At 52.2% G+C, this 26,953-nt stretch overlaps 4 protein-coding genes across 7 annotated transcripts; 2 read left to right on the forward strand and 2 right to left on the reverse strand.

Moving 5' to 3' along the window:
* Nucleotides 1-305: 305 nt before the first annotated feature.
* On the reverse strand, nucleotides 306-6,381 carry STK19 (serine/threonine kinase 19). The gene is made up of 7 exons (XM_041773000.1): nucleotides 5,938-6,381; nucleotides 5,705-5,841; nucleotides 2,464-2,559; nucleotides 2,051-2,190; nucleotides 1,147-1,244; nucleotides 894-1,041; nucleotides 306-741 (listed from the first exon to the last, which is right to left on the reverse strand). The coding sequence occupies exons 1-7, from the start codon at nucleotides 6,035-6,037 to the stop codon at nucleotides 696-698; spliced, it is 765 nt and encodes a 254-aa protein (XP_041628934.1). The 5' UTR covers nucleotides 6,038-6,381; the 3' UTR covers nucleotides 306-695.
* Nucleotides 6,244-8,435, forward strand: DXO (decapping exoribonuclease). Of its 2 annotated transcripts, none has more exons than XM_041772964.1 (6): nucleotides 6,244-6,946; nucleotides 7,098-7,333; nucleotides 7,422-7,641; nucleotides 7,773-7,908; nucleotides 8,048-8,142; nucleotides 8,227-8,435. In XM_041772964.1, the coding sequence occupies exons 1-6, from the start codon at nucleotides 6,591-6,593 to the stop codon at nucleotides 8,375-8,377; spliced, it is 1,194 nt and encodes a 397-aa protein (XP_041628898.1). In that variant the 5' UTR covers nucleotides 6,244-6,590; the 3' UTR covers nucleotides 8,378-8,435. The 2 variants fall into 2 exon arrangements, with proteins under 2 accessions (XP_041628898.1, XP_041628905.1); XM_041772971.1 differs by having other exon boundaries at nucleotides 6,244-6,450.
* A 67-nt stretch (nucleotides 8,436-8,502) lies between these two features.
* Nucleotides 8,503-20,632, reverse strand: SKIV2L (Ski2 like RNA helicase). The gene is made up of 28 exons (XM_041772821.1): nucleotides 20,538-20,632; nucleotides 20,356-20,459; nucleotides 19,620-19,729; nucleotides 19,413-19,530; nucleotides 19,211-19,325; nucleotides 19,023-19,097; nucleotides 18,658-18,711; nucleotides 18,369-18,559; nucleotides 18,064-18,192; nucleotides 17,699-17,844; nucleotides 16,849-16,995; nucleotides 16,633-16,717; nucleotides 16,335-16,441; nucleotides 15,860-16,006; nucleotides 15,686-15,782; nucleotides 15,288-15,500; nucleotides 15,095-15,205; nucleotides 12,154-12,384; nucleotides 11,300-11,437; nucleotides 11,003-11,140; nucleotides 10,773-10,877; nucleotides 10,296-10,443; nucleotides 10,092-10,218; nucleotides 9,744-9,954; nucleotides 9,473-9,583; nucleotides 9,170-9,388; nucleotides 8,835-8,975; nucleotides 8,503-8,753 (listed from the first exon to the last, which is right to left on the reverse strand). The coding sequence occupies exons 1-28, from the start codon at nucleotides 20,557-20,559 to the stop codon at nucleotides 8,553-8,555; spliced, it is 3,741 nt and encodes a 1,246-aa protein (XP_041628755.1). The 5' UTR covers nucleotides 20,560-20,632; the 3' UTR covers nucleotides 8,503-8,552.
* A 63-nt stretch (nucleotides 20,633-20,695) lies between these two features.
* On the forward strand, nucleotides 20,696-26,872 carry NELFE (negative elongation factor complex member E). 3 transcript variants are annotated; one of them, XM_041772979.1, is made up of 11 exons: nucleotides 20,696-20,854; nucleotides 21,286-21,368; nucleotides 22,743-22,812; nucleotides 22,915-23,060; nucleotides 23,950-24,024; nucleotides 24,146-24,183; nucleotides 24,366-24,685; nucleotides 24,805-24,949; nucleotides 25,107-25,161; nucleotides 25,399-25,501; nucleotides 26,701-26,872. In XM_041772979.1, exons 2-11 carry the CDS (start codon nucleotides 21,294-21,296, stop codon nucleotides 26,796-26,798), a joined length of 1,125 nt encoding a protein of 374 aa, XP_041628913.1. In that variant the 5' UTR covers nucleotides 20,696-20,854; nucleotides 21,286-21,293; the 3' UTR covers nucleotides 26,799-26,872. The 3 variants fall into 3 exon arrangements, with proteins under 3 accessions (XP_041628913.1, XP_041628920.1, XP_041628927.1); XM_041772986.1 differs by lacking the exon at nucleotides 20,696-20,854 and adding an exon at nucleotides 20,875-21,192; XM_041772993.1 differs by lacking the exon at nucleotides 20,696-20,854 and adding an exon at nucleotides 20,875-21,165.
* The last annotated feature ends 81 nt before the right edge of the window (nucleotides 26,873-26,953 follow it).

Here is a 26,953-nt window from a genome sequence, read left to right on the forward strand (position 1 = left end):
GGTTGGAGACACATGGCTTCCTTGGTAAAAATCCTAACAAAACAAAATACCAGACACTTGTCTCTAACTACAACCCCCACAAAACCTGAACGACACCACCAGGCCTTCGCTCTGTGTAGGCCCCAACACAAATTCCATGGCTGAGGACACAGGGCATACCCTTACTACCCTGCAGGGAGAATGGACCCGTGTCCTTTTCTCTCTCGGAACAATGAGGCAAAGCTCAGGCTCAAGGTTGGCTTTAACTCTGCCCCCAAACCAGGTGTCCAGATACATATTACATCCAACAAAAGACATCCAAGAAATTGAACATGATTTGTACTTTATTTGGCAGCTTGATCTTAACATTTAAGAAAGAACTCTGCCCTCCCTCACCAGCCTTCCCGGAAATCCCGTCTTCCTATCCCAAGAGCGACAGCAGTACTTTGCTGTGTGAAAGGCAAGAGCCATGGCCTTGGCACGGTTTCTGGCTCCAGTCCCACAGAAGGGCAGAGAAGCATTGCCCAAACCCCACCACTGGGTCAGAGCCCAGGTAAACAGCAGCAATCACGTCTGACCCTTTATGCAGATGCAAGCCCAACACTCATCCGGGCTCCTACGTCTTCCCAAGGTGACCCTATCTCATCCACCACTGGACATACTCCTGGACCCCTCTCAACCCACTCTGCAGAGGTATGCAATGACGAGCAGAATCCTCACGTCTCTGGCAGGCGGAGGAGAGTTCCAGAAGTGGTGGAGACACTGTGCAAGCAAAAGAAAAGACAAGGCTGGAGCCAGATACCTAGGCAAAAAGTCTGGGTAAAACTCAGAGCTTGGCCTGGGATAGTCCCAGGAGGGAGTCCAACCTTGGTTCACTGCCTTATCATCTGCTAGAGGCTGAGGGTGAGACTCACCAGTCCACTAGCTGGGCCCCAATGAGGTCGTGCACGTGGTAAGTGAGGCCAAGTCGCACCGAGGCAGGTGCCCGCCGGCCCAAAAGCTCTGATAGGAGTAGCTCTCGGTACTTGGCCTTCCGGACCATGCTGAGGACAGCCTGGCGCCCTGGAGAAGTGGCACAGGAGAGGGGAAAGGCATAAGGCTTGGGCCCCAAGGAGCTACCCAAAGGTGTTCTTAAAGGGCTGAGGACTTGAGCCGCAGATAGAATACCTTTAACAAAATATTTGATGAATCTCCCAGCCCCAGGCACGGCTAGCCACCAACTCCCAGCATCTCGGACGGTGAGGACTCCAGCATTCACCAGATGCCTAAGGAGGGCGAGAAGCCAGGAGAAGAGGCCCACTGACACTTGGACACTGTCTCCCCAAAACTGCACAACCATGCAAGGGGACTAGGTAACAGTAGCCCACCCTGAGTGGTTTTCTGCTCACCTTGCTGTTTAACGCCCCAGGCCCTTGCTTCCATTCCTCTCCCTAGACTGCCTCCCACCACTTTCTTTTCCTCTTACTATTACCTGTTCAACTAAAGCTGCTTCTCCTCTCTTCCTCCTCCTTGACCACATGCCCTCACATACTCTTGGCCCAACCCCAGGGGATAAACAAGGGCCTTTCTTCTGTGCTCCTGCCACTTGCCTTCCCCAGGCCTCACCATGGATCCTCCCATGTCTTACTAAAAATATATAAAATGCTTTCACATATACCTTGGGTTACAACATAGGGAACCTGAGCCAGATAAGGCTCAGATAAGGCCAGATAAGGAAATGGAATCCTCACTTCACCCCAGTTTCTGCTTTTTAATGCGAAGGCTTTAGGGCCATCCCAAGCTCCTACCCCTCTCTATTCTCTTAGTCTCAGCAGGGTTCACAACAGGCACTTATGGTACCTGGTGGGCAACCAGTCATTGGATTAGCCATCCAGAGCTCCTGGATTTTAGACCAGTATTCTTTCTAAGGCCTCAGGTAAAGACAGGCCTCCTCTCTTGGTGAAAGAGTACAAATTTAGGTCATTTTACTAAAAAGAAGAGTCTATCTTTTTGGTAGGTGCACTGGAAGAAGGAAAAGGCTGGATGGGACTGGGAGGAAACAGGGAAGTTCTATTGGTCCCCCAAGTCTCACGTGATCTCTGGGTCCCTGAAGCCGAAGGTCTCTGTCATTTGGTCCTGCTGGAAGCTAAGGTCCCCACAGGCTGGAAGTACCAACGCCAGAAACTTCTGCACTGCCCCAGCATATGGTCGGCCATCACAGGCCCTGAGGACCTGGAACCAGAGATGACAGATGCAGTCTGGCCCCACCCTCACCCTCCACTGACCCCTTCAGGACATTTCTCTTCTGGTTTTCCCTTTCACTCATGTCCTTCTACCTCTCAGACTTACCCTCATTTCCCTCTCGTTCATATTACTGCTCACCAGAGCCCTATGTCCTCTCTGTGAGACAGAGTAAGAGAGTATGTTTCTTTTTCCTTCCACTCTTCAACTTCCCAGCCTGCCCCCCAACCCCCACACACCCCCCACACACACAGTTACACGCACTCTGGTCCTGTAGTCCTCAGTGAAGATGATCCCATGGGCGTCCAAGTCAAAGCCTAGCTGGACGATTCTGATCTCCCCCTGCTCTTGAAGCTCCTTCTGTTTCCAGAGAGATGGCAGTAAAAACAAGGGCATCAGGGTAAGCCACTCTGCTATCTCTGGGAACTTCTGGGCAGGGAGATTTTATTGCCAATATTGGGGAGTTTTTCTATAAGCAAAGGAAAAACTGTGGGGAGAGAATCAGGTGGTTTACTAAGTAGTCTTTTCAAATTAGTTACCCACCTTTCTATCCACCCATCTCATCAGTTCCCTATCAATCAACATATATTTCATAAGACCAACCATACGCCAGACACTAAGATAAGTAGTGATTAACACATAGGCCCTGCCTTCAAGGAATTAGCGGTCGAGATTTTGGGTGAGGGAAAGTATCTGAAGAAATAACAGCAAGTCCAAAATCTCAAAAGTATATTAATCCACTATAAATTCACAGAACAGAGCAGACTCAGTGAGGATATAACTTACATTAACAATTGAAAAATATATATTCTCTTCAAATATACATAGACTAGCAAAACTGACCACATAGTCTCAATAAACTTCCAATGACTGAAATCATAGTGTGTATGTTCTCTGGCCACAATATCATTTGTGTCAGAGATCAGTAACAACTAGGTAATATGAAATTGTATAAAATTAAGTCACATTTCTAATCAACCCTTGGTCAAAGAAAAAACTCACAAAAATGTTACAACATATTTTAAACTGAATCATAATTAAAATACGTGCCAAAACTATATATATCTGCATGTGTTTATGATAAACGACAACCTGACGTGCATATATCAGAAAGGAAGAGGATGAAATAAACGGGAAAAAAAGTAAAATAAACCCAACAGTAGAGAGAAAGCGTTAATAAAATAGAAAACATGAGAGAACTACAAAACTAAGCATTAATTCACTGAAAGACTATTAAAATTGATAAGCCCCTGGTGAGACTGACCAAGAAAATTGGGGGTGGGGTGGGACTAGAAAAAAGCACAGATAATCTAAAGAATGAAAAAGGGTCATCACTACACATCCAATAGACAGTAAAACAAGACTACAGACTTTATCTAAATTATAAAATTTAAATGACTAACAAGTTCCTAGAAACATAGGAAATTTTTCACTAGAACTGACAAAATGGGATATATTCACAAAATAGAAATATATGAAAGCAAATGCACTATCACTACATGAAACTGAGAAGAATTTCAAAAGTATCCACCTAATGAAACACGGTATAAATACAGTACATACATCCATACATATTACTTTATTTACATCAAGGTAAAAAATGGGTACAACTGGGCTATGTTGTTTACGGGTAAACACATAGGTGGTATAAAGAAAACCAAGGGAACAATTATCATACGGGGCAGGACCATAGTTATCACCAAGGGACACAACTCATTTCCATCAGAGAGTGATGTATGTGGCTATAGTCTGCCTTAGGTGGTAGTTAAATGAGTATCTGCTTTATGAACATTCTTTAAATCGTGTGTTTATATTTTCCTTTATGCAATTTTTAAAGCTTTTTAAAAATTAGGCTACCATCAGTAAATCAGAAACAACAAATACTCTGTAAGGAGTGGTTCTATGGGGGATCCCTGGGTGGCTCAGCGGTTTGGCGCCCGCCTTCGGGCCAAGGTGTGATCCTGGAGTCCTGAGATCAAGTCCCACATCGGGCTCCCTGCATGGAGCCTGCTTCTCCCTCTGCCTATGTCTCTGCTTCCCTCGCTGTGTGTTTCTCATAAACAAACAAATAAAATCTAAAAAAAAAAGGAGTGGTTCTATCTAACTTGCTTCCTCCCGAGAGTGGAGCTAGTCTCCAACTTCCTTTTCTTCCCTCTTTTTGTCCTGACAGGTTACCATTAATCTTCCACATGCTAAATCCAATGGACTGATTTGGGGTATTACCTTACTTAATTTACTGGCCTTAAATCACAGGTTCTAACACTGCCAACTATTCCACCTCCTTGAAAATCTATTTGCTTTCTCAACAGGCCTCTTCCTGGGTTCCTCCTAACTCTGACAATTCCTTCCCAGCCTCTTCCAGAGACGAGACTCCTCTTCCTCTGCTTTCCCTTTACAACAATGGGTCCCAAATTTTAAGGAACATTAAGAATCACTTGGGACAGTAATTCAGAATGTAGATTCCCAGGTCCCACTTCAAGAGATCTGCATCTATTAGCTTTAGGTGAGTCCCAGGAACCTGTATTTTCTAACAAGCAGCCCAGGTAATTCTGATACAGGTAGAACTCAGGACATACTTTGAGAAACACTGCCTTAAATGTGGGTATCTCTTAGCTTTGTAGATTTGACCCTTTCACTCTAAACTTGAGGTCCTTAACCCTGGACCTCAGAGGATCTGTAAAACAACCCACCCTCCCCCTAAAAAAAAAAAAAAAGCACATATACCTTGTATGTATGCGGCATATATGCACTTTTCTGGAGAGAAAGGGCCATAGCTTTATCTCTTAAAGTCTGTAAAAAGGTTAAAAACTACTCTTCTACTCACTCTTCCTACCCAATCTCGCCCACCTCCACAGACTGAACCGCTACAAGTCTAGTATCACTGGCTCAGAATTCTCTCCAGTCCCTCACATCCAACTGTCTACTACACACTTGCCTTTAGCTGCTTCCCAAGCACCTCCAAGTCCTCCAAAATCAGACGTATCGCCTGCCCCAGCAACTCAGCGCGGCCCTACTCTGTTCACTCCCCCACTCAGTCCTGCCATCTGGAAAACCTGAATCATCCCGGACTGCTCCCCACGCTCCTCCCCTTCACCATCCTCGCCCTCCTAGTGCACTACCCTACTGGAGGCCTCCGCCCGTTGGCCGCAGCAACGTCTTCCTAACCGATCTCCCTGCCCATCTCCCTTCCTCCGCCCCACGCGGCACGGCGCCCTCTCTGCGGGCTAACGTTATCCTCCAGCGTCGCCTCACGGTTGGGACGGCGACAACACTGACGGACGAGGCCCGCCTGCATTCCCCGCGACACATGGCGGCTCCGACGTTTTCACAGGAGTCGCTCCTCCACCTCCACCTCCACGATGTGGCGTGCTCTCCTGCCGGGGGGTCTTTCCGCGAGGCCCGTGGCGCCCCCCCAGGGAGACCCGCGGACCCGCTGGGGGCAGGGGCACGCGGCCCTCCGGCGAGGCGGGGAGCGGCTTCCGTCCGTCGCCCCGACGCCGCTCACCAGCTGCCGGTCGGCCGCCGTCCGGTCGGGCAGCAGGCTGTACACCTGGCTCCGCAGCGCGATGGGCGGCAGCGCGTCCTCGAACAGGCCTCGCGGGAACAGCTGCACCAGCTCGGCAACCGCGGCGCGCGCCGACCCTGGGCGGAGAGACCGGTCACCGCGGCGGGCGGCGGGCGGCGGGCGGCGGGCGGCGGGCGGCGCGCTCCCAGCCCGGCCCCGGCCACCGCGCTTACCCGACTCGCCCCTCAGGGGATCCGCCTCGGCCTGCCCTCGCTCCCGCCGCCGCTTCAGCCCAAAGGGGTCCGGGACCAGACCCTGCCTCTTGCGGCTCATGTCCCGGGGTTCAGGCGGGGGAGGAGGCCGGCGCCGACGGAGGGGGCGCGGAGACGGCGTCTTCCGGCGCAGAGCGTTGACGCGGGGTCCCTGGAGGCCCGCCCGCCGGCGCGGTAAGGATGACGTGCCCAAGAGCTTCCGCGGGCCCTCTCCGCGCGGCCCGGAGCAGCGCTGCCACCCGCCGGGACTGGCCTCCGGCGCGCGTGCGGGGGCCGGGAGCGCGTGGGCGGCGGGTGGAGCGCGGACTCCACCTTGGCGCGCCTCCCGACTCCTGGACGCACCTGCGTGACGTCTCCGCTCCGTGGACCGGGCGGGCTTTGAGGCCTCGGGGCCGGTGATCTGCGCGCGGACAGCCTTCCTCAGCTCCCACCGCGTTTGAGGCGTCGGGAGCGGGGCGCAGGGCGAGAGGAAAGGTGGGCTGTGCAGCTGTCTTGTTTGTGCTCAGGGCCAGAGCCTGGCCGTCGGGAGGCTCGCTTGGTCCAGACCCGAGTCCCCCCTTTCCCGGGCCTCCTCCGTAAAAGGATAACTTCTAGCCCCCAGTTCTCAGGACCTCATGGATCGCAGAGGGGCCAAGAGAAGAGCGCAGGAGGCAGATGTAGCCGAGCCTCGGAACAAACTCGCGCGCCCGGCACTCTCGCTGCCCACAGACCCTGCCCTCTACTCTGGCCCCTTTCCTTTCTACCGGCGCCCTTCCGAGCTGGGCTGCTTCTCCCTGGATGCACAACGCCAGTACCACGGAGATGCTCACGCCTTGCGCTACTATAGCCCACCCCCTACCTATGGCCAAGGCCCCAAATTTGACCTCAGAGATGGATACCCTGATCGATACCAGCCCAGGGATGAGGAGGTCCGAGAAGGGCTGGACCACCTGCTTCGCTGGCTCCTGGATCACAGAGGCCAGCTGGAGGGGTGAGCAAAGCATAGCACACATGTAGATCTGGAGACCGGCACCCACTCTCTAAAATTAGGAGAGCCAAAGCTGGAGTGAGTTCGGTCTTTAGAAGGAACCTAGGCTCTTTGGGAAAATCACCTGAGCTAATGCTTCTCACTCCTCCCTCAGGGGTCCAGGCTGGCTAGCAGGGGCCATAGTGACATGGCGGGGGCACCTGACAAAATTGCTGACGACACCGTATGAGCAGCAGGAAGGCTGGCAGCTGGCAGCTTCCCGCTTCCAGGGGACACTATACCTGAGTGAGGTAGAGACACCAGCAGCTCGGGCCCAGAGACTCGCCCGGTCACCCCTCCTCCGGGAGCTCATGTACATGGGGTACAAGTTTGAGCAGTACATGTGTGCAGGTGAGAGTTGCGTCTGCTCTGGAGCCCTCTCCCCCTTCCCCAGAGATTGAAAGTCCCCTCCCTTGTTGCTGCTTCTCTCCTTGTGCAGACAAACCTGAAAGCTCCCCAGACCCGTCTGGGGATGTTAACACCAATGTGGCCTTCTGCTCTGTGCTACGAAGCCGCCTGGGAAACCACCCTCTGCTCTTCTCAGGGGAGGTAGACTGCACAGACCCCCAGGCCCCATCCACACAGCCCCCCACCTGCTATGTGGAGCTCAAGACCGCAAAAGAGATGCACAGGCCTGGCCACTGGAGGAGCTTCTACAGGTTCAGGGTGGGGGTGGGTAGGAGAGCCTAGAGCATACAGCTGGAAAAGGGATGGGGGCGGGGGGGGAAGAGGGAGAAGCTGGCTGGGGAGTGGGGGGAGGGCCCTACTGACCCCTTGCCTTTCCTGACAGACATAAGCTTCTAAAATGGTGGGCTCAGTCATTCCTTCTGGGGGTCCCAAATGTCGTTGCTGGCTTCCGTAACCCAGAAGGTTTCGTCTGTTCCCTCAAGACCTTTCCTACCATGGAAATGTTCGAGTATGTCAGGGTAAGGCAGTGGTGCTGCAGCTCCCACCAGTGTCCCCCACACCCAGACCACAGGTCCACTATGCGGGGCTGCAGTCCGCTTTCTCCTTTCCTGTCTTCCCCCTCACCACCTGCCTTCCACCTCCTCCTCGGCCCTCCAGAATGACCGTGATGGCTGGAATCCCTCCGTGTGCATGAACTTTTGTGCTGCCTTCCTTAGCTTTGCCCAGAACACAGTTGTCCAGGATGACCCCAGGTGAGGCATTCAGCTCTGCCCCTGCCTTCTGGGTCTCCGGAGCTCTCCTCCAGCCCTCAACCTGTGACCCCATGTGCCCCTTAGGCTTGTCCATCTCTTCTCCTGGGAGCCTGGCAGCCCAGTCACCGTGTCTAAACATCAAGATGCACCCTATGCCTTCCTGCCCACGTGGTATGTGGAAGCCATGACCCAGGACCTCCCATCACCCCCGAAGACACCTTCCCCCAAGGACTGAAACTTCAAAGGGGCTGGTCCTGTCTCCATGTGCACAGATAAAAGCATATTTCTAGGTGGTTCTTGCTGTGTCTTTTTTTTCTTGCTGTGTCTTTTGCCTGAGTCATCACTGCCCAACACCTTAAGGACAGGCAGGGATTTGCTATTTTATTACTACATTTTTACACAGACAGCATTCACTGAGTGTACAGGCTGGCAGCAAAGACGATGTCCCTCCGTAGCAGGGTAGCTGCCGTCTCCATCTTGGCACCTAGCACAGGCTCACCTACCAGGCGGGCTGCCCCCCTCAGCGAGCGACACATCTCAGCCAGGCGCTGGATGCAGCGGACCACCAGGCCCTCAGGGGTCCCTGACAGCCCCGCCAACTCGGAAAAGGGCTGTGGGAGAAGCAGGAATGTGGTAGATAGACCTGGGCAGCCTCTCCCCAACCAGCCACCCACAAAACCCCAGTCACTCACCATGCCACGGGCCCACTCGTACACAACCTCAACCAGCCCAAAATTCAGCTCCCCGACAAATTCCTCCACTGTCTGGTTCAGGCCACAGGCCACCTGGACCTCACCGATCCGCTTGGCCACAGCCCGGACACGTTCCACTCCCTGCAGATGTCAGAATAAGAGGCTCAGGCCCTGCCTTCCTTCTCCAGGAGCAGGATAGCCCAGATAAGGAAGAAGGCATTCCAGCTCTTAGGGGCACTTAACAGGGCTAGAGGGGGGTCACTTGGAGAACTTGTGGGGGTGGGGCTCAGGAATGCCATAGCCAAAGGAAAGGAAGTGGGGTGGGTGTCCCATACCTGTTTGAGGGTACTTGGGAGCTGCTCCCCAGGGTCCCCAGGGCTCTGGCAGACCAGGCCAGAGAGTAGGGCTGCAATCTCCTCTGGCCGCAGGGCACTCAGAGCATTGTCAAACATGAGCTCAGTGAGGAGCAGCTCATGGCTGCTCATGGCGCAGGCCACCCGCCCTGCCAGCTTCACGGTGCCCGCCTCATCTACGTAACCCAGGGTTCGGAGCACCTGAAGAAAGACGGTGGGTGTTGGGAGCCTGCTATCTTCTCCCTCGCTAGCCAACCCCCCTCCCGCCCCCAGTACCCCTCCCACCTCTACTCGCTGATGATACTCTGGGAGCAGCAGCAGTGATTGATCTGACAGCAGGAAGCGCAGGCGCTCCATCTCCTTCTGTATCTGCATTCGCTCTCGCAGCTTCATGTACTGCAGACAGCCACCAGCAGAAGCACGTTAGCCTTCCTCATGCCGCAAGGTGAGGTGGCACCGAGGACACGGGCAGAGATGGGGCTGGCCGGTCTACAGGGGACCAGAAGGGAACCACACCCCCCACTTCTCAACTTGGGAGCTGGCATTCAGGACCTACCTGGGCAGAGAAACGGGGGCTGTGCACACACTGAGCCCCCCAGATCAGCTCCTCCAGCTTCCGGGCCCGGAGCCCCCCCTCTACCACAGATACATCCTTGAGCTGCAGGTCATTGACAGGGTCAAGGGTCGGGGGTCCTGCTGGGTAGGCCTGAGCCAGACGCAGCAGTTCCTGGACAGCAGTGGTCACGGCTGCAATGGGAGGATCCTTCCTGAGGAAGGAGCAAAGTCTTGAGACCTAGCGCAGAGTCTTTTCTTCCACAGAAGCCCCTGACACCCCAACCACACCTCCCCATACCCCGTTACATAGTCCCTCTCAAGAAAAAAGGATCTCTCCAGAATCTCTGACTTGAATTTTGGTTGCTGCCTCTTGCTGAAGTCCTCCAAGATCTTCTCCCCATTCACTCGGAGCACCTTGGTGGTGATAGTGGCTACATCTCCGGGCTGGAGCTTGGCCACTGTGTGGTCACAGGGCCCTGTGCAAAGGGGAGAGCAGAGTCAAACAATACCCTGGACCCAGGCATCCTGTCTTGGACATCTGCCCCATGCTCACCTTCAGGCAGGAACAGCTTGAATCCCACAAGGTCATCCGGGTATGGCACATCAGGGGCGGCTGGCGCCCTCTCCTGTGGGTCCTCAGACACAGGTTTATCACACAAGACCAGGGTTGTAAATACCCTGCTGGCAGAATTCGAGGAGACCTAGGGCAGGTGGGGAGGCCAGGCCAGGGCAATGTGAGGAGTAGACATCAAAGATGGAGAGCAGGTCCCCACCCTCAGGCAGGGACACAGAGCAACTGCAAAGCCCACCAGGATGGACTGGTAACCAAGCCCATCAGAACAGTCTTCAGGAAAGGACAAGGAGGTAGGCACAAAGTGGTAGCAACAGGAAAGGAGAGCAACAGGGGATGTGAGTGTACCATTGTGACTATAACCACCACAGCCAACTGGGGAAGATGGAGATAGGGTCTCCCCCCACTCCCTCCTCTCTCCCTCCTTCCCTCTGGGGTCCAAGTTTCCACTGCCCTCACCTGCAGGATCACACCCAATGTGTTGTGATACTCCTGATTCTTCACAACCACCACCCTTCCCGCTGAGAGAGACTTGAGCCCATTCACAGACTCCATGATGCGTCGCTAAAGAGTAGAGAGCGGAGGAGGCATCATACGGACATCACAGGGACTAGGCCGGGCCTAGGTTCAGGAGCACCCAGAGTGTCTCATTCTCTCCTCCCTCCATCATGCCTCCAACACCCACTCACCTGGATCAAGCTTCGGGTCTCTGTCAGTTCCTCCCCCCAGCCATAATACTCAGACAGGTCAACCAGTTGGCCAGTCATGTCAGGTTCCTCCAAGGCCCCTAGTCTCTTGGTCAGTTCAGCTAGAGCCTGTTCATGGGCCTGGGTGGAAGTAGGGGGAAGTGTGAAAGGACAGTCCCCAGGCTTAGTGTGCCACCCTCCCCGCCTGCACCCCCAGTCTCTAGGTGTCTGCCCCTTCCCAGCCTGGCTTCCCTTGTCCCAACAGCCTGCCCAGTATACTGGTCATCTCAATCTCCTCACCTTGCTGTCCTTGCGGGATGGAAACTCAGAAAAGCTTCTCTTCATCATGTCTTCCACCCTGAGGGCGTCCACCCGCAGCAGGTTCAGGATCATGGTGTACGTGAGTCGGAACTGGGACTGCAACTGTGATGGCTTCCCCTGGGTCAAGTCAGAGAAGTCAGTGAGACTGGAGGGGGGGTGGTGGCCCCCCAGCCAGCCCTCTGGGGACCAGTTCTAGTCCCAGCAGATCCAGTCCCTGCCCCGCAACCATGAAACCCTAGACAAATTGCTTCCTCACCACCTCTGCGAAATAAAGGAACAAAACTTGATAGGCCCTCAAAGACTCTACCTAGCTCTGTCTTCACGGTGACAAAAGACTAAAGGAAGTAAGATTCAGTCTAAACCTCAGATTTGCTCACTCTGACCTTGGTTTCTCCCAGGCAAAAGAAAAAAATGGCTGACCCTTGAACACCATGTGTTTGAACTTTGTGGGTCTACTTACACATGGATTTTGTTTCAATAAATGCCATACAGTCCTGTATTTTTTCTCATAATTTCCTTTATAACATTTTCTTATCCCCAGCTTTATTGCAAGAATAAAACAGAGAATACATATATAACACACAAGTAGGTATTAATCATGTGTTATTGGTAAGGCTTCTGGCCAACAGTATAGGCTATTAAGTTTTTCAGGGGTCAAAAGTTATATGTGGATATATGACTGTGCAGGAGGTAGGTGCCCCTAACACTACACTGTTCAGGGATCAACTGTGGAAAGCAAGGAGGGGGAAGAGGGCTGGAAGAGAGAATCCAGCAGGTCCCCAGAGCTGGTGATGTCCCAGCTCAGCCTCATGCCACCACCTTGGCCGGCTCACCATCATCATGCGGTGCAGGTCTGCCATCTCAGGCACACGGCCCTTGCAGAGCAGGATGACAGTGCCTGTGGGATCCAGGCCCCTCCGGCCTGCACGGCCTGCCATCTGCACATACTCTCCAGGGAGCAGATCCCGGAAGGTAGAACCGTCGTGCTTCCGCATGGAGTCAAACACCACCGTTCGGGCAGGCATATTTACACCCATGGCAAAGGTCTCTGTGGCAAATAAGACCTGGGATGGGGGAAGAGAGGTTCAGCAAAGGGGCTGCACACAGATGCCCAGCCCTGGGCATGGGACCACCAGGTTTGGTCCCAGATGGTTAACTTGCAGGATCTCATTTAACTCTCATGGCAGGGATCCCTGGATGGTGCAGCGGTTTGGCGCCTGCCTTTGGCCCAGGGCGCGATCCTGGAGACCCAGGATCGAGTCCCACGTCGGGCTCCCGGTGCATGGAGCCTGCTTCTCCCTCTGCCTATGTCTCTGCCTCTCTCTCTCTCTCTGTGTGACTATCATAAATAAATTTAAAAATTTTTTTAAATAAATAAATAACTCTCATGGCAAATCTAGAGTGCAAGTGCTGTCATTTTCCTTATTTTATCTATTCATCTACTTCTTTTGTGTAACCCCCATATCTCATTCCTATGCCCCCACCATTAATCATCCCAATATATTTAGAGTATCTTTTTGTGTCAATATATTTTCACAGATTATCTTTTGAGTGCATGAATTTACAATCCACGTCCAAGGCAGTTAGTTACGCCCTGATTCAAAAAGACATGATAGGGGATCCCTGGGTGGCTCAGTGGTTTAGCGCCTGCCTTTGGCCCAGAGTGTGATCCTGGAGTCCCTGAATCGAGTCCCATACCAGGCTCCCTGCATAGAGCCTGCTTCTCCCTCTGCCTATGTCTCTGCTTCTCTCTCTCTCTGTATCTCTCATGAATAAATAAATAAAATCTTTAAAAAAACAAAAAACAAAAAGACATGATAGGGCGCTTGAGTGGCTCGGTTGGTTAAGTGTCCAACTCAGTTTTGGCTCAGGTCACAATCTCAGAGTTATGAGACTGAGCCCTGTGTCAGCCCCACATCAGGCTCTGCACTGGGCATGGAGCCTGCTTAAGAGTCTCTTTCTCGGGACTGTCTGGGTGGCTCAGTTAACTAAGGGTCTGCCTTTGGCTCGGATCATGATCCCAGGGTCCTGGGATGAAGCCCTGCATCAGGCTCCCTGCTCAGCAGGAAGTCTGCTTCTTCCTCTCCCTTTGCCCCTCCACTCGCTGTGCTTTCCCACTCTGTCCAATAAATAAATAAAATCTTAAAAAAACAAAAAGACTCTCTTTCCCCCTCTGCCCCTCCCCACTGACTCCAAAAAAAAGTATGCCCCCTATGTTTATTGCAGCAATGTTTATAATAGCTAAGATATGGATGCAACCCAAGTGTCTATCAACACATGAATAAAGAAAATGTGGTATGTGCATGGAATATTACATAACCATAAAAACAGATGAGGTCTTGCCATCTGTAATAACAGGGATGGTTTGTATGCTAAATGAATGTATGCTAAGTGAAATAAGTCAGACCAAGAAAAACAAACACCATATGATTCACTCATATGTGGAAACTAAAGAACAAAACGAATAAAGAAACACACAAAGAGCAGACTCAGACCTATAAATACAGAGAATAAAGTGCTGGTTGCCAGAGAATAAAGAAGTTAGGGGATGGGTGCACTGGGGGAAGGGAACGGGGAGATCCAGGCTTCCAGGAACGGAATAAGTCACAGGCATAAAAGGAATACTGTTGGGCAGCCCGGGTGGCTCAGCAGTTTAGAACAGCCTTCAGCCCAGGGCCTGATCCTGGAGACCCGGGATCAAGTCCCACGTCAGGCTCCCTGCAGGAAGCCTGCTTCTCCCTCTGCCTGTGTCTCTGTCCCCCCTCCCCGCCCCCAACTCTGTCTCTCATGAATAAATAAAAATCTAAAAAAAAAAGGAATGCCGTCAATGACACGATAATAGCGATGTCATGGTAACAGGTAGTGTTACACTCGTAGTGAGCACAGCATACCAAATAAACGTTATGTCTATTATACAAACAAACCAAATGTTGTATACCCAAAACCAGTGAAAAACATTGTGTGTCAACGATACTCAAATAATAATAGTAAATAAAATAAAAGCAATGACACATCTCGTGTTCTTTTCCACCAGTGTTTTCAACACCCATGCGCATTCCTATGGTCACACCTAATTCATTGCTTCCCACTGCTGCAGAGCACTGTGGGGCATATCCTGGGCAATTACCTCCTCACTTTCCCAGTGAGAGCACCTTGGTGTCACCAGCACCCTACCAAAAAATTAGAGCCAACAAAGGAAGAGTGGACATTTTCACTCATAGACCAGGAAACTTGTTTCCACTACATATCCAGAAATGGAATTTAGGGTCAAAGGTATATTGGACCTATTTTTACCTCAAAATGCCAGGGTCCACTCCAGATTGGCTATACACCTTTATGAGGGTTCCTATAATCCTATAGTCTCTGATGTTTTTGGCAACACTTGGCATTGGCTGGTTTCCTAAATTTTATCAGTCTAGTAGCTGTAAAGTCATTTCTCTTTGAATATTTTAAATTCTCATTTTTCTGATGACTAATAACTTTTCAGACACTTGCTAATTTGAGGGGTTTCTCTTCTGAATACTGCCTGTGCTGATCTGGCACATCCCCATTTTAAGATGGGAAAGCTAAAGTTCAGGAAAGTTAAGGAGTTTGCCTGAGGTCACATGGTGAGTAAGTAGTGCAGCCAGGATTCACATGCAGGCAATCTGGACCAAAGCCCGAGTTCTTAGCCACTGTGCTGTCTTGTCTAAAGACCTGCCCCTCCACCCTCTGGGCAGCCCCAAAGAGAGCAAAGAGTGCTCCAAAGAGTTCCTCTTCTACTAGTGTGGATACCTTGACCAGGCCTCGACTGAAGAGCATCTCCACGATCTCTTTAAGAATAGGCAGGATGCCGCTGTGGTGCACACCCAGGCCACGGTGCAAAAGCTCAGACATGTGTAGGACCTGCAAGGAGCCAAGACCCAGGGTCAGGAATAAGGTGGTGGAGAATTCTCTCCCCATCAGTCCCCAAGACCCCCATCCACACCTGGGGCAGCTGGCGGTCAGAGCCCCGGAGGCGAGCAAGGCAGCGTTGCAGGAAGAGGTGAATCTCACTCTTCTCTGAGCTCGTGGTGAGATCAAGAGAGGTGAGGCCCGACGCTTGCTCATCACAGCGACCCCGGGAGAAGGTGAACACCACTACGGGCAGCTGTGCGCGGGTGCGAAGGGAGGCCAGAAGGGATAGGTACACTCCTCGGTCCTGGAGAAGGGGGCACGAAGGGGGAAGTGGTGAGTTCCTGAACCAGTCAGGGCCAAAGTGAGGGGAGGTAAAGCAGTGTCAAGTCGGACAGTGCTTAAAGCTCAAGTCCAAACCCCTGGGGAACTAGGGAAGAATGGATAGACTTGAAACACATGGTAGCAGGTACAAAGCCTGCCAGTTCTCACCTGCGCAGGTCCCCCCTGATGTGTGGGCTGTTTTGCCCCAAAGGTCTGGGCATGTTTGCTCATCCGCTCCTTCTTGGCCTCCACAGCTGCATAGTACCTGAAGCATAGTGGGGGTCAGTGATCACAGCCACACCCAGTGGACCCAGCCCTGACTCTGCCCCATCTCCAGCTTACCCCTTTGTGTGGAAGGCCCCTCGAGAGTCCAGCAACAGAAAGAGCTCCCCCTGGGTCTTGGGGCTGTTCCCCGTGAAAAGATAATGCTCCAAGGGAACGGGGCGGGCAACAGTGCTGATCACATAGATCTGGCGACGTTTCAGCCGCCTGTGTGGGGAGAAGGCAGCAGGTCAGAGGCAACAGTGTAGGAAGGACCCCACATCTTCGCCACCTTCCCCATCTAGCTTCACCCAGACTTTTCTGGGAGCCAGACTGGAAGACTGTTCCATCATCTCTTCTCCCAACACACAAAATGACCTGGACCCAAGTGGGGTCGGGCAGCCGCTGAGTCAGACATATACTCCAGCCCCACCACTTCCTCCTCTCTATTCCACAGACCTGACCACTCTCCTTGCTGTGGTAGTCTTCACCCCCACTCCCAACCAAGGAGTGCCGCAGCCCCATTCACCCATGTGTCCCAGGGCATGCATCTCACCCGATCCAGTCAGCGAACTCGAGGGCGTTGGGGACGGTAGCACTCAGTAGGATGATGGAGACATGGTCAGGGAGCATGATGAGCACCTCCTCCCACACAACCCCACGCTGGGCACAGAGAGAGAAGACCAGTCACCAGCAGCTCAGAGAGGGCTGCTCTTCTGCCCCTAGGGAAGCGCACAGGGTTCCATTTGGGGGCAAAGAAGGCAGTAAGGTCCCCAAGGGTGTGTGGACTAGGGATATGTGATCCAGGCCCACAGGAGAGGACTACTGGAGTCTGGGGCTCCCGTGCCTCTCACCTCAGCATCATTGATGTAGTGAACCTCATCAAAGATGACCCACTCCAGGTCCCGGATGACATCTGAGCCACTGTACAGCATGGAACTGGGGAGAAGAGGCCAGAAGCTGACTTCCCAGTGGCTCCTGACTCCACCCTGTTCTCAGTCAACATGCTGTCCAGAGCAGCCTCACCTTCCTGACCAAAAATCCACCCGTGTTGAGTGCCTATCTCTCACCGAAGGATCTCTGTTGTCATAATGAGACAGGAGGCCTCTGGGTGCAGCTGTACATCCCCAGTGAGCAATCCCACATCCCCAAATGTGTTTCGAAAGTCTCGGAACTTCTGGTTGCTCAGGGCCTTGATGGGTGATGTGTAGATGGTCCTGGGAAGAGGGCATGAAGTCAGCTGGTCAGTTCCCCCAGAGCCTCCTGGGCAGCATCGCCTCTTCCGCCCTGAGCCCTCTCAGAGGTATGCCAGAGCTCAGGTGGCCCCCCTCCCTCCCAAACTGCCCTCACATTCTCCTTCATGACACAATCCCACAGAAACTCTAACCCAAGGGGCGCCTGGGTGGCTCAGTGGTTGAGCGTCTCTGCCTTCGGCTCAGGGCGTGACCCCAGGATCCAGGATCGAGTCTCGCATCAGGCTCCTTGTGGGGAGCCTGCTTCTCCCTCTGCCTATATACCTGCCTCTCTCTGTGTGTGTCTCTCAAGAATAAACAAATAAAATATTTAAAAAAAGAAAACAAGAAAAAAAAAGAAAAAACTCAGTTTGAAAAGAAAGAGAAAGAAAAGAAAGAAAGAAAGAAAGAAAGAAAGAAAGAAAGAAAGAAAGAAAGAAAAGAAAGAAAGAAAACTCAGTTTAAATAAAAAAAGAAAAGAAATTCTAGCCCGATCCCCTCCAAAGCTAATGCAGGTCTTCTTCTAACCACTATCCCTGCCACACCTGCCCACTTCACTTCTGGCCCTATCTCAGTTTCTCCCCAGACCTCTCATCTGAAGGACTGGTAAGAGGTGGGGAAGAGATGACACTCAGAAAGGGTACAGGAGGACCCAGGACCAGCTGGTGAAGGCAGAGGGGACCTGTACCGCGTCATGTGTTTCTGCGCAAGGGCAATGGCATATTCGGCCACAACTGTCTTCCCCGCAGATGTGTGAGCTGCGACAAAGACGGAGTCGTGCCGCTCCAAGTGCAGAATGGCTTGTTTCTGGAACACATCCGGCTCAAACGACCACTGTGGGAGAGAGAAACAGATAGTGAACGGACAAGGGAAAAAGAGCACTCCTGCCTCCAGCTCTTGAGGCATGCAAGGTGGCTGTGGGATACCAGAGCAAGGCCAGGCCAAGCTGAGGTCCAAGATTGACCTAGAAGGCATCTGGCCTGGGTGGGGAAAGGAGATGAAGAGAACAGCGGAGAGAAGATAGGGGAACATGTGAGGACTGGGGCAGCCTACCTGGAAGGCTGGCTGGGGAATGAGGCGGTAGAAATCACCAACAGGGGAGGTGACATCCACAGGAATCGCCCACTGCTCCTGAGGCACAGGTTTGGGGGGCTCTGGAGGAGATATAGCTGTGGATGTTTCCTGCAAAAGCCAGGGGCAGGGATGACAGAAATACAGTCAGAGAGCTATTCATTACTACCCCTCCCAAAAGATACTCCAGTCTTCCTCTTAGACACAACCAAGCCAGCCACCCCATCCCACCCTAGCACCTCAGTAAGGCCCCTTCTTTCCTGCTTCAACTGCCCAGAACCACCAACCTTCAACACTAGGTCCTCCAAGCTGCTTGCTCGGGCCAGGGAAGCACTGCAGGGGGTGGCTGAAACAGTGTCCCCTCTGGGAATTCCTGGCTGTCCCACTGCCTCAGTCTCATCCTCATCACCCCCACCCAAATCCAGAGGTTCCAGCAAATGACTGAGGCTGAGCAAGCCAGGAGCTGGAGTTGGGTGATCTGAGGAACAAGGTAAAAAGGGATACCTGGTGATGTCTACCTTTGTTCTACAGAAGAAGAACACCACTTCTGCACCCCATCCCAAAACTAAAACTCACCCTTTGGTGCAAAGTCCACACCTTTCTTGAAGCCAGGTGGAACCGTAAGAAGGTCTAAAGGAAAGAACAGAGACACAGAATCAGCACTATGACACAGTGTCACACACAAGTCATATGTTACCCAAACCTACAAGATGCCCTTCACAGCACAGATGTTGCAAATGGGGCTACTTACAGTTGCAAGCAGCCTGTACAACTTTCTAGCAGGTGACAGTAAAAACTGTAATGACAAGGATGCCTTTTCCTAATTTTCTCAAAGACACAGAAGGGCTAAGCAGCAGCCCAACGATGGGCCTGGGCTCCCTCTTCCTCGGGGTCCAGACTCCCAGCCCTGCTCCCAAGGGTCCATCCTGGCGCCACCTCACCTTGCTCAAAGTCTATCTCCTCCTCAGCCTCCTCCCGAGTACTCAGATCTGTTATGGTGGGCTCATCCATTCCACCTGGGGAGAAGATAGACAAATAGGATCCGTGGGGTGGGGTGATACGGGATAGGGGGAACCCTTTCCAGGAGACTGAGGGCACTTTCTCCTACCACCCCATTCCCACAAGTCACCTGGCCAGAAAGGGTACTGTGTTGGATTCCCCCAAAGGGACTGGGAGATGGGCCCTGGGGGCCGGCGAAGAGACAAGGAGGTTGTAGCTGATAGGTTTGTATTCTCCAGCAGGACCTGAGGCAAAGGACCACAATCTCAGCGAGGCTGAGCTTGCCTTTGACCCTTTCCCGACCCTGCTTCCTGTGGTCCCTGACCTCTGACCTCTTTGTAGCCCAGTATCTGGCCTGTGTTTGGGTGTCTTTGGGCCTGAAGGTCAGAGGGCACTGGGGCCCCCAGTGTGGCCAGGAGAGACCAAGGATCCATCTTCCTCTGCCATTTTCTGCAGAAAAGGAAAACAATTTTCAGGTCTGCTTTCTCTCCTGTCTCAGTTTCCTTCAGGGGCCTCTCTCACCAGTCTAGACCCCTCACCGGACGGAGTGCTCCACACCATGTAGAGGCAACCAGGCTGGAGATGACAAAAACAACTGCTCTGCTTCCTGCTGCAGATCTGGCGCACAGGGTGGGAGGCCATGGGGAAGCTGGTGAAGGACAAGATGAGGGGCATTAGGTATGGAAAAAGCAAAAAAGAAAATGATAGGATTTGTGTTAAATGAGAAATGGTAGACTTTCCAGACCGACTAGGAGAGTCAGGCAGAAGCAATATTTTCCAAACTGTACTGTTTTACAGGGCAAAGTACCCGCTACTGGTTTACCTGAAGCAATGATCACTAATAAGTTACGATACAATACTTTCGCCATCTCTGTGATTGGGTTTAGAAATTTGTATTTTTAAACCCCCCACACACACACACATACACTAATCACAAGGCACACTTAAATTTGAGAAACACCAGTTTTAGGAAAAGGGAGGAGTCAGGGCCTCATTGAAGGCTAGCCATCAATGCCCTGTGCTTGGAGACAGGTGACTCCAAAGGGGAAAACCGCATGTGAGAGAGCAGCTCTCAGAGCCAAGGTATGTGGAGCATTCCCTTCTCTGTCTTCACAAGACCTCTGACCCAGGCAGTCCACCGGGCTGGGGTCTGTCCAGCAGAAGGCAGGCCCAGATGACAGGGCTCCAGAGAGAAGGATGAGCTTGTGCTAGGGTGCAACACTAAGGAGGGTGGAGGAAATCTGAAGCTCAATGTTAGGGTCTAAAGTCACTCACGGTGCTCTCCGGAGCCCCAGGCACATTCAGGAGCTCCCAGCGCCCTGTGCATCCCAGCTCCACGGGCCGAAGGGGTAGATCCAGGGGATCTGGAGGAGGGAGCACTACGGGAGGAAGGCCAGAGGTCAGAGGTCAAGGGTCACCCCTCCGACTACTCCTTCGTTTCACCCTCTCCCTCTCACCGAGTTGTTCGGTCTCCAACATCTCGGAGGCACGGCAGCAGGCAGACCGGAAGTGCAGCGCGGAGCCGAGGAGTGAGCCCCGCCCCGGAACGGGCGGAAGTGGAGGCGACTTCCGTCACACTCCTCTGCCGGGAGCGGGGTTGAGCGCCCAGGAGAAGCTCACTGGAGCCGGGCGACTGCCGGGCGGAAGTGTGTAGCCTCGGGCCGCCTTGGTTACCGCGTTCCCCGCCCCTCGTACGTCATCGCTGTGAGCCCGCTCTCCGCTGCCAGCGCGGGCGCCGCCCGAGACCGTGGGACCCCGGTTACCGCCCCCTCAGGTAAGGTCTTCTTCTTCTCACGCTTCGCCCCTTCTTTCCGAGCTCTTCTGTCTTCTCCCCCTCTCCGCTGCTGTGAGAGCGCTGCGCGGCTTCCACTGCCTCCTGTGCCGTGTGGACCGTGCGGTTGCCGTACCCCCAGCAGGGGTAGGGGGTGTCTGGTGCCATCGTCTTGGCGACGGAAGGGGTGCTTCCTCCTGCCTGGGCCACTTGGTTCCTCGGAGCGCTGGCGGCCGTGATTGCCGGAGAGGAGAGGGAGTGCTGGTTGGTCCGCACGAGCGGGGGTTTGGACGGCAGCCTCGTTTAAGCAAGGGGTAGGGAGAGGCAAAAGACAGGAGTAGGTAGGCCTGGAGGGGCGCGGGGCAGGGGGATCCCGTGTGAACCCTGGGCGGTGACAGTGGAGAAAGATGTCTTGGGCCCTGCCCCTGAACCAGGAGCCACCATGTTGGTGATACCCCCCGGACTGAGCGAGGAGGAGGAGGCTCTGCAGAAGAAATTCAACAAACTCAAGAAAAAGGTGAGGGAGTGTGTGGGGGCGTGGCCCAACCTTTCACAGACTCTACACTGTTGAGAACACCTGGGGTGAGTGTGAGGGGATGGGGGGGTTCTTCTATCTCATACCTGGAGATGTATCTCCTCTTAGCGTGGCCCCATAGAGCTGGGCTTCTCCCAAGTCTTGGTGTGCACCTTCTCTTCTGTGCATCCTGCTGTGGAGCAGTCTTCCTTTTTCGTGGCTTTTCGCACCACCAAGGATGTAACCTCCTACTTTGTTTTTTCAGTTCTATCCAGGCTGTTACCGATCGCCCTCAGATACCCAGGGTTGTAGCTGTCACCTTCCTATCTATTCTAATTTAGTTCCTTTTCTTGACCTTCCAAATAGGGGTGACCACAGCCAATTCTTCCAGGTGTTTGGAAGCAAAATCTCATCTCTGACTTCTCTACTTTGCATAGCTAAACATTTGCCAAGTCTTGATTCTTCCTTTGAAGCAACTTCTGTTTGCTTTTTTCTGTGTATTTCATAGATCAAGTTTTTGTTGATGTTCATGTAGACAGTTGTAATGGTTTCTCGAGAAGTTTCTCAATTTTTTTTTTGGACAGGCTTCCTTCACTCTTATTAAAATGAACCACTGAAAACACAAAACTCTTTTTCTCAAAACCCGTAAGTGGTTTCCCATTGTCTGTAGAACAAAGCCTTTACCTTGGCATCCTTTTCTAGTCAAATAGAACTGTTCACTAGTCCCAAGACATGCATTCCCAAAGCCACCTTATTTCTGTATCATTGCCATCCTGTTACTTTGTCTAAAATGCCCTTTCTTTCAATCTGTTTTGTGTAGATTCTATCCAGGGACCAGTTTAATACCCATTTGGCATGAGATAATATTGCTTGGTCACAGTAGCAAGCAGTCTGCACCTCTTAAAATCATTCTTGATAGTTACTTCTAATCATCTTGTTTCACAGATCGTAAGCTTCTCGAGGGAAGGAACTGTGTCTCGTATTTTTGCATACCTTTGTTACAAAGTCATAGTCTGTCCTTGCCAAACGTACAGGGGATGGATGGATGAAGCCCCCAAGAAAGGCATATAGGCTTATACTTAATTGCAGCTTATATCTTGGGGCTCTGGCCCATGGTTGAATTCCTTGTTTTCAAAAACCTGAGACTCTGGAAAGCCTTTGAATACTGTGGTTTGGCTAGATTAAGTATTACTGGTATTATAGACGATCCAGTGGACTGTGTGTGAGGCAGGGCTGCCTCAGTGTACCACTCCAGGAACACTATTTGCTTTGTTTTCTGAGAAAGGCATCCCCTGGAGTGAGGTGCCCAGGGACCCTGGGAGAAGACCTGGCCGGGGACTGGCCCTCACCAATCCCTCTCTTCTCACTTGTTCACAGAAAAAGGCATTGCTGGCTCTGAAGAAGCAAAGTAGTAGCAGCACAGCCAGCCAAGGCGGTGTGAAACGCTGTGAGTGACCGGGGAGACAGGGATAGACTGGAAGTGGGCACAGTGGGACTGAGCTTTCTCACAGCCTGGCCAAAATAATGCCTCCTTCCCTTACTACTCCAGCACTGTCGGAACAGCCTGTGGTGGACACAGCCACGGCAACAGAGCAGGCAAAGCAGCTAGTGAAGTCAGGAGCCATCAGTGCCATCAAGGCTGAGACCAAGAACTCAGGCTTCAAGCGTTCTCGAACCCTAGAGGGGAAGTTAAAGGTGAGCATGAGCAAAAAGATTGTTCAGGGGACCCTTGACTTCAGAGGGTATCCTTCCAAGTCAGAAGGGAGGTAGAACATAGGGGGAAAGTAGCGTTTATTCAATCACGGGCAAGTTGTCATATAGGTCTGAGCTTCAGATTTCTCATCTATAGAGTGAAGACACTGAATGACTTCTCAGTTCTCCATTTTACATGTTTTCTGGGTCTGATCTACCACATATTCGAGCTTCTAGATTTTGTTGTTTTGACAAGCTGAATAGATTGAAGAGGTCAGCAGATTTGAGAAGCGTTCAACAAGCTAAATATTCTTTATGTTAGATCATTTAAAAAAATACATAATCAGGGCAGCGGGGGTGGCTCAGCGGTTTAGCACCGCCTTCAGCCCAGGGCCTGATCCTGGAGACCTGGGATCGAGTCCCACATCAGGCTCCCTCCATGGAGCCTACTTCTCCCTCTGTCTGTGTCTGCCTCTCTCTCTTTCTGTGTCTCTCATGAATAAATAAATAAAATCTTTTTTTTAAAAGATTTTGTTTTTTTAATTTTTATTTATTTATGATAGTCACACAGAGAGAGAGAGGCAGAGACACAGGCAGAGGGAGAAGCAGGCTCCATGCACTGGGAGCCCGACGTGGGATTCGATCCCGGGTCTCCAGGATCACGCCCTGGGCCAAAGGCAGGCGCCAAATCGCTGCGCCACCCAGGGATCCCAATAAATAAAATCTTTAAAAAAAAATAACATAATCAAATAAGAAATGCACAAGGGAATTAAAGGAGAAAAGAGAGGCCAGAGGAAACCAAGAAGAGGGTGAGGGAAGAGGAACTCCTTCTGCCCCGTGGTTAGGCCGCCTCCTGCTCTCACATTAAAGTAGATCTCTGTGACCTTCCCAGGACCCTGAGAAGGGGCCAGTTCCCACTTTCCAGCCGTTCCAAAGAAGCATATCTGCCGATGATGATCTGCAGGAGGTATGGCTCCCAGTTCTCTGTCCCTGGGGGCCCAGGGAATGAGAAAAGCAAGAAGACACATATTTGGGGCCATATGCCAGCAACTAGGACTCATCTTAACTGTCCCTGGTTTCTTTTGCAGTCGTCCAGACGCCCCCAAAGGAAATCTCTGTATGAGAGGTTAGAGAACTAGAGAGAGGACTGGGTCCCAATTGGGGGAGTGGGGAAGGGTTGATTGCCTGTATCCATGGGAGGTTTGGGCTGGAGTGGAAGAAACTGGGGCTGCAGTAGGTTAAGTCTTCCCAGGGTCTAGAAGGTTGAGGTAAAGGCCCCCTTGATCCTCACTGTCTGCCTTTCTCCAGTTTTGTGTCTTCCAGTGATCGGCTTCGGGAACTGGGGCCAGATGGGGAGGAGGCAGAGGGCCCAGGGGCTGGTGATGGTCCCCCTCGAAGCTTTGACTGGGGCTATGAAGAACGTGGTGGTGCCCGCTCCTCAACCTCCCCCCCACGAAGCCGCAGCCGGGACCACAGTCGTGAGCGGAACCGAGACAGAGACCGTGATCGAGAACGGGATCGAGACCGTGATCGGGACAGGGACCGCGATCGGGACAGGGACCGCGATCGGGACAGGGACCGCGATCGGGACAGGGACCGCGATCGAGAACGAGAGGGCCCTTTCCGCAGTGAGTGATCTGGGCTAGTGGGAAAAGTGAAAATGTTTAGGCAGGTCCTAGGAAAGTGGCCTCTTAAAGTAGAGGCTGAGATGGATTGCGTCTTATGACTATGACTCCTGGTCCCGTAGGGTCGGATTCGTTCCCTGAACGCAGGGCCCCTCGGAAGGGGAATACTCTCTATGTGTATGGAGAGGACATGACGCCCACCCTCCTTCGTGGGGCCTTCTCTCCCTTTGGAAACATCATTGACCTCTCCATGGACCCACCCAGAAAGTAAGGATGACAGTGGGGTAAGATAATAAGTCCTGGGAGGACCTGGGTTTGAGGGAGAACACCAGCCTATCTCCAACGGCCTGTGAGCACTGGGTTTGGTTGGGTTCACAAGAGCCCATAGGCCCTCTATACTGACCCTGTTTTCTTTTCATCCCAGCTGTGCCTTCGTCACCTATGAAAAGATGGAGTCAGCAGATCAGGCCGTTGCTGAGGTTGGGACTTCCCAGATCTGTTCTCCCCATCCCTCCTGCCATCCTCATATTTTCTCTTTAAAATACTGGGAGCCAGGAGGAAATTATTTCCTCTTGACAGAGTCTCTTCCTGTTCACGCAAGAAATGTATTTTCAGGTCCTCAGTCTGTTGCTAGGGTGGCAACTGTTGGAATTCCTCCTTTGCTTTGTCTGCAATGTTTCTCCCCATCCTTTGCCTCCTCCCCTCTTCTGCCCCAGCTCAATGGGACCCAGGTGGAGTCTGTACAGCTCAAAGTCAGCATTGCCCGCAAGCAGCCCATGCTGGACGCTGCCACTGGCAAGTCTGTTTGGGGCTCTCTCGGTAAGAATGGATTCTTCCTGTGCCCCACAGCTCACCCTTCCTGCCTGTTCCCTGCTCGTCCCAGGATTCTGAGGAGTTGATAGAGGCCTGAATCTGTGTGGAGGCCGTAGGAATGGGAATGAGAATTATCAGGCCTTCTGTCAGTTAGAAGTGGGAGAAAACGGAGAGAAAAAGATTGAGAATAATTCCCAAAGCAGTAACTGGAATGCAGAAGAAAATAGAAGTGAGGGAGGTTGGTGAAGAAAATGGCCATCTCACGTGGCTTTGTTTATTAGGAGATGGAGTGTAGTTGGTCTTATAAACATTTGAAATTAGAGATCTGGAACTTGGGTGCGAAGTGAGGAATGAAAACATGGGTTGGAGTCCTCTGTGTTACAGAGTGGCTGCAAATTGGTAGTATCCTCAGGGGAGACTGAATTTGGGGGGGAGGGGGGCAGGCAGGCAGTTACCCAGGCCTGGGCTTGGGGAATATTCAAGGGGCAGCCATTAAAGCCAAAGGACACAAACTTTGGAAGCAGGGGAGTGATCAGCAGTGTCAGGGTACAGAGATCCAAGAGACTGGAGGCTGGTTTGGGGTGAGTCACTGTAGCCCCAGAATGGCAGGGATGGAATCCTTGGAGATGGGGTAAAGATGTCAGTGTAGGGAGGAAAAAGAAGGGGAAAGAATAGCTTGAGGCTGGCGGAAGAATGCTTTGGGTCAGAGCTGCACCCAGAATGGTTCTCCTGTTGGGTCTAGTAGCATTTCTTAGTTTAGTCTGAATAGCCCACTATACCTGTTGGTTTTCCTGGCAAAGGGGTAAGCAGAAAGGGGTGTTGAGAGTAAGAGTGGCCCTCCATACAAAAGGAACAAGAAATGACTAGCATGTCAGCAAAGGCCTACAGAGATTTTTTAAATTTTAATACTTTAAAATGTAATGGGTTAACATCATTCATTTGTGTAAACAATAACATCTGGGGTGGTTCTAAGAACAAAATATCCCTTATGGTATCTGTGCAGGCCACAATAACAGCCTCCACTCCTAGCCACCCGCCTAATGGGGCTAAAGGGAGCCAGGCTATCCTGGCCGCTAGAGGGCAGCATTGAAATCGGGCTTCGAGAGCCAGAGGCCGGGAGTGAGCTGGTCAGACTGAGCCTCTGGCCTCACTAGTGCTCGGATGCAATGCTTTAGACCTTAACCAATCCTTTCCTCCCTCCCCAGCTGTCCAGAATAGCCCTAAGGGTTGCCATCGGGACAAGAGGACCCAGATTGTCTACAGCGATGATGTCTACAAGGAAAACCTTGTGGATGGCTTCTAGGGAATGGAGCTGTATTCCGTGTGCCTCATCTGCGCCAACACTTGGTCTCAGTAAAACACTGAGGTGGAAGCTCACACATCTCCCTCAGCCTCTGGTTTTTCAGCACTTGGGATTGGGGTTGAGCCTTTAAAAACAGCTGTTAGATTTTATCTCAG

Source organism: Vulpes lagopus, chromosome 1 (genome assembly GCF_018345385.1).
Source record: "Vulpes lagopus strain Blue_001 chromosome 1, ASM1834538v1, whole genome shotgun sequence".
In the NCBI taxonomy this organism is placed as follows: domain Eukaryota; kingdom Metazoa; phylum Chordata; class Mammalia; order Carnivora; family Canidae; genus Vulpes; species Vulpes lagopus.